This window comes from Anolis carolinensis, chromosome 1 (assembly GCF_035594765.1).
Source record: "Anolis carolinensis isolate JA03-04 chromosome 1, rAnoCar3.1.pri, whole genome shotgun sequence".
NCBI lineage: Eukaryota > Metazoa > Chordata > Lepidosauria > Squamata > Dactyloidae > Anolis > Anolis carolinensis.
The window spans coordinates 107,460,914-107,466,913 of NC_085841.1; the positions used below are offsets into that span (position 1 = coordinate 107,460,914).

General features: G+C 49.6%; 1 protein-coding gene across 1 annotated transcript in view; it reads right to left on the reverse strand.

The window, feature by feature from the left end:
- The window catches only part of prdm13 (PR/SET domain 13), a 42,870-nt gene extending 38,028 nt beyond the window's left edge, over positions 1-4,842 (reverse strand). Inside the window, 1 exon segment of the mRNA XM_062980410.1 lies at positions 3,311-4,842. Coding sequence (XP_062836480.1) covers positions 3,311-3,454 — 144 coding nt within the window. The 5' untranslated portion in view covers positions 3,455-4,842.
- Positions 4,843-6,000: the final 1,158 nt, after the last annotated feature.

Sequence of the window (6,000 nt, forward strand, 5' to 3'; positions counted from 1 at the left end):
GACTGCTGACTTGAAGGTTGGATTTCTGACCTGAAGCTTGCCGGTTCTAATCCGGGAGAGTGCAAGTGAGCTCCCTCTGTCAGCTCCAGCTCCCCATGCGAGGACATGAGAGAAGCCTTCCACAAGGATGGTAAAAACATCAAACATCCCAGCGTCCTCTGGGCAACTTCCTTGCAGACGGCCAATTCTTTCACACCAGAAGCAACTTGCATCTAGAGTTGATGTAGTCTATTCAATGCAATTTTCTGAATGAGCACCCCAAATAACCCCAGGAACAGACCTAAAAACGAAGGCACCAAGAACAACATTTGGTTGGGCTGTGTGAGGCCCCTGAACATATTTTAGTACTTGCTGACCACTGGTGATACATGGACCACAAGTTGGAAAACACTGTTCTAAATATTCTTCCATACATTCTGATTTTAGGATCGAAAGGGCAGTCAACTTAACCAGGAAGGCAAAAGTTCTTGCCCTTAACCACAGTTTTGGGTGCTCTTGGTATAAACCCGACTTCATTGACGTATGTCTCGCTAGCATGGATTTGACCCAATTATTTGAATGTTGACTAGTAAATAAGCCTCGCTGAGTGGAGTAGGGCTTTACTCCCAGTGAAGAGATGACAGAATTTGACATGCATCCTCCCTTTGAAACGAAACAAGCCTTTAAACTCCATAGGATCAAAACTCCCCGTGGGCTTTTCAAAGCCATTTCACCGAAGAGGGAAATACACTGTTTGTTTTTCACTGCCGCTGGTCTATATTTAACTCGGGAGCCCGCAACTTTAAATAACAACAACCATATCCATTCTAAATTCCTCCCACACTTGGCGTCTCCAGGGTCCTCCGGGGCAATTAATTAACATTTAATATAGTCCCTCCGGAGGAAGGGAGGGAAGAGGAAAAAAGGGGCCGGGGAGCTCAGTTAATGTGTCAATCTGCCCCTAAAATCTGTTTGGCGAAACAGAGGAGGAGAGAGAGGTTTCCTCGCTCAACGAGAAGGCAATAAACTGTCCCCGCAACAAAGGCAGCTCAACAGGAGGAACCAACGAAGACAGAGGAGAAATAAATTTGAAGGGCCTGGCAGGGCGTTTAGAAACGATTACAAGGCATTCAGGAGTTATGACAAATCTCTGCGCTTTCTGGGGAGAAAAGGGGGGAAGGGATCGATGCCGCCTTATGCTCGGCTCAGGGCAGGAAGGCACTGCGATGGAAAGCTAAAGACTGAGTTGCTGTGAGTCTTCCGGCCTGGATGGCCATGTTCCAGAAGCATTCTCTCCTGACGTTTCGCCCGCATCTATGGCAGGCATCCTCAGAGGCTGTGAGGTATAGTGGAAATTAGGCAAGTGGGTTTATATATCTGTGGAAGGTCCAGGGTGGGAGACCGTGTAAAATCACCGTGTAAAACTATAATGCTCATCATTCCATAGCATTGTGCCATGGCAGTTAAAGAGGGATCAAACTGCATCGATTCTACAGCGTAGATGCACCCACAGCCCCAGTCTCGCGCGCCCTTGGGCTCCTCGTAGGCAGCAGAGAAACGCGCCCTTGGCAGAAGGGCTTCTTGCCCACCGCCAGGAAGGACGTGTTTGCATCTGTCCCTTTGAGGCAATTGAGGGGAATGGACTCCTGCTCCAGAAAGCTCGGTCTCCTAGAAGGGGGCGAGACTCTTCCCTATTTTCCTCGCAAACATCTGTCCTCCTTCGGGAAATCCCTTTGGTTTCCTTCGAGGCTTTTGTGCTGCGTTTTTCTGCCTGGTATATCTCAGAAAAAGCGCTACATCTAATGGCTCATCCCCACTTAGCACAGACCCATTGACTTAACTGGATTTTAATTTAAGTGCCGACTGACGGATGAACTTTCCATTCATTCAATGGGTCTCCTCGCGTTTGAGTTTAACCCAGGCTTTGTGGCCTGAAGAAAGCTAACATTTCGGTTTCCAGTTCCGTCTAAGACCTCGCAATCCTTTCTCCGACCAACAAAAACCGAAGGCAAAGACCGTTTGGCTTTTAGCGGGTGGGTCAAAATTTTTTGCCTCCCCATCAAAACGTTATGAATGAACACATAAAAACAGAAATTGCAAGAGATCATGGCCTGAACTATCCTCTACACAAAACTACCGTTCAGCATAGCCACCATCAATTTGTACACATTTGCGCATCGTTTAACCCAGGCATCAAAAACATTTTGGAAAAATTCAGGAGGCAAAACCATTTTGGGAATAAGAATACATTGACTTATCCGTTGAGTTCATTCCATTCTTTATTATCATTACTTTGAAATCCGGCTGATCCTTTGCCATCATAACCACTGGCCAGAAAACCAATAAATCGCTAGTGGAGATGTGTTCTCGAAGGCTTTCATGGCCGGGATCACAGGGTTGTTGTGTGTTTTCCGGGCTGTATGTCCATGTTCCAGAAGCATTCCCTCCTGACGTTTTGCCCACATCTATGGCAAGCATCCTCAGAGGTTGTGAGATATATACCTCACTACCTCTGAGGATGCCTGCCATAGATGCGGGCGAAACGTCAGGAGAGATTGCTTCTGGAACATGGCCATACAGCCCAGAAAATCACAGCAACCACGCTAGTGGAGATCCTGGCTCGCAGCTCTCTTTAAAAAAAAACTGTCATTAAAAGTCTCTCCTTTTCTCTGAGGCTGGATCTACACTGATCTGATCTGATCCCAGATTATCTGCTTTGAACTGGATTATTTGGAGTCTTCACTGCCAAATAATCTGAGATAAACAGATAATCTGGGATCGGGTCCAGGGATATGTTTGCAGGAGAGGATCTGTTTGCAGTCGAGAAAGGCACTTGGGGCGAAAAATAAAATAAGAGAATGCACAAAAAAGTATAGATTTACTACAAAAGAGACAAAATTTCAATTCCTGAGTATACGAAAGCTATCAAATATTACAAGAATCAGGGAAGACGAACTCTTACAGTACGGGATTTATGGGCATTTTCTTTCCACGCACCGCTCCCCAACCTAGGCCCCATCTACACTGAACATTTACTATAGTTTCAACTCGATATTGAGGAAGGGGGGTTTCGCTGTGCAAAAGATGACACAGTTTGAAGCCCCGGTGAGGATTACACAACCAAAGCGCGCGCGGATGACTTCCTTTCGCACTCTTTTGGGGGAGTTTGCGTCTGGCCGCCACAGTTGGAAGCGCATTAAGTGGTGGTGTAGAGGGGGTTCTAGGCTGCCTTTCTGTGCAGGGCTCGGGGGAGATGGCGGGGTCTCGCTTAGATGATCCCCTCCCCCGTCCCTCCCTTTGCTTGGAGCTCTGGAGGCATCAACGGCAATACCTTTTTCTTGGGTCCGGGCTCCCTGCGGTCGGACAGGTACTTGCCCAGTTTGAAGGCGCCGGAGAGGGGGCCCAGGCGCAGTCCGGCCGGGAGGCTGCTCTCCGCCGTCACGCTCAGGGCCGGAGGGGAGCGCCCGCTTTGCATCGCAGCCCCTCGGAGACGGAGAAGGGAGGAAGGAGAGACGGGGAAGGAAGGAGGACGGCGCGGCCTTCCTCTGACGCTGCGACAGAAGGAGAGGCGCACCGCCAAGAGGGGACCCGACGACGACGACGAGGAGGAGGAGGGAGGGGGTCGAGCCTTTCGGGCCTTTTCTCCGCCCGCCGAGTGACGCCGCCGAAGACGCGCGCCGCCTTTTCAAGCCCCCCCCCCCTTCACTTCCCACGCGGGCCGGTTCCCCTCCTGTGGCGCCCGGGTGCGGCTGAGAGAGTGCAGCGCCACGACCAGCTGCCGAGTGGCCTCCGAGGGGCTCACATGGAGCCTTTCCCTCGCCCCCCTTCCTCCTTCCCCAACGCATCATATCTCTATCTAGCTATCTCTCCCTCCCTCTCTCCCCCGCCTCCCTCTTTCTCCCCAAAGCCAAATCTCTGCATCTTTCCCTCCCTTCTGCTTCCCCAAGACAGACGCACACATATATATATTATATGCATATCCCTCTCACCCCTCTCCTTCCCTTCTGCCTCTACCTCCCTCTTTCTCCCTCAACATCTAATATCTCTCTTTCCCTCCCTCTTTCTCACCCTAAAGCATTTTTTCTCTCTCTGCATCTCTCCCTGCCTTCCCCTTTCTCCTCAAAGCAAAATCTCTGGCTGTCTTTCCTTCCCATATATATGGGACAGATGCAAACCTTTTCTCCCCCAACGTGTGTTTCTGTGTATATGTTGACATGTCGTGCAAGAAAGAGGGAAGGCGAAGTAGAAGGGAAGGAAAGACAGCCAGAGATTTTGCTTTGAGGAGAAAGGATATATATATCCTTTCCCCTTTTCTCCCCCAACGTGTGTTTGTGTGTATATGTTGACATGTCGTTTGTGTGTATACGTTGAGATGCCGTGGAAAAAAGAGGGAAGGCGAAGTAGAACCTATATATATATAGGTTGTTGTGAGTTTTCCGGGCTTTGTTGTGAGGTGTTAGCTGGCCCTGATTGTTTTCTGTCTGGGATTCCCCTGTCTTCTGAGTTTGGTCTTTATTTACTGTCCTGATTTTAGAGTAGCCAGATTTTGTTGATTTTCATTGTTTTCTCCTTTCTATTGAAATTGTTTACATGCTTTTGGATTGCAATGGCTTCTCTGTGTGGCCTGACATGGTGGCCCAGCATTTTTGTGTTCTCAAATAATCTGCTGTGTCCAGGTTGGTTCATCAGGTGCTCTGCTATGGCTGAACTTCTCTGGTTGCGTCAGTCTTCAGGGTCTTTCGTTTTCCTTGGTTCGTGTTTGGGCAATGCTGCGTTTGGTGGTCCCTCGGCAGACTTGTCTACAAAGGTTTCTGCCAAGCAAGAATCAGCCAGGTCTTGAAGCTGCAAAGTTTTTCAATGCTGATCAAGGTGATTAATTGCAAAATTCACACTTGCCTCCAACAGGCAAGAGTTCTTTCTCCCACCCTAAGCATTCCACAGATATAGAAACCCCACTTGCCTGGTTTCCAACAGACCTCACAACCTCTGAGGATGCCTGCCACAGATGTGAGCGAAACGTCAGGAGATAATGTTTCTGGAACATGGCCATACAACCCCAAAAACTCACAGCAACCCATATTTCTCTCTCTCCTTCTCTTCCTGCCTTCCTCTTTCTCTGAGCCTGAGTGGGAAAAGGAAGGAGCCTGAGGCCAAGAATTGTGGCAGTTGAAGTCCAAAACACCTGGAGGGCCGAAGTTTGCCCATGCCTGCTCTATGCTGTGACTCAATGCAGTTTGACACCAATAACTCGATACAACAAGAACTCGATACTATTATGGAAGCCTGGGAACTATGGTTTTGCAAGGCCTTCTACCTTTCCCTGCCGAAGAGTGCTGGTGCCTCACCAAATGGTAACTCTCAGGATGCCTAGCACGGAGGAGCCCTGGCAGATGAAGTGTTGTCAAACTACATTAATTCTAGAGTGTAGATGCACCCTTAGCCTCCCTCTCGCTTTCTCCCCCCCCCCCCAATGCATAATCTCTCTCTCTCTCTCTCTCTCTCTCTCTCTCTCTCTCTCTCTCTCTCTCTCTCTCTCTCTCTCTCTCTCTCTCTCTCTCAAGAATCGGGCAGCCAATGCACTGGCCCCGGCGACCTTCCCATTCCTAAAAATCCAATTTGTCAAGGGCGAAGAAAAGGCGCTGGTGAATCAAAGGTCCGGAGGGACCATTAATCCTCAGCATGGGGGATTGTCCCCGAGACAGTTACGATATTTTAAGTGACAAATCCACTGTATAATTCCCCCATAAATTCTGCTCCCTCCGATTGTGCTGGGACAAACCAGTTCTGTGGGGAGGCGGGGGGGGAGGGGGGCGGCGGGGGCTCCTCGGTCTCCTCGGCTGCGCCTTTTGTGCGCCAAGAGACTTCAAAGCTCCTTAATGCGCGCCCTTTTCTGGCCGGATTGTAAAGGCGAGGCGACAAAGAGGGATGGCTTGCGGAGGGGGAGGCGGTGTTTGGAGGACTTGTTAACTTCTATTGATTCCTGGCGTGTGCCATACAGAAATTGGGCAGGTACTTGATGGG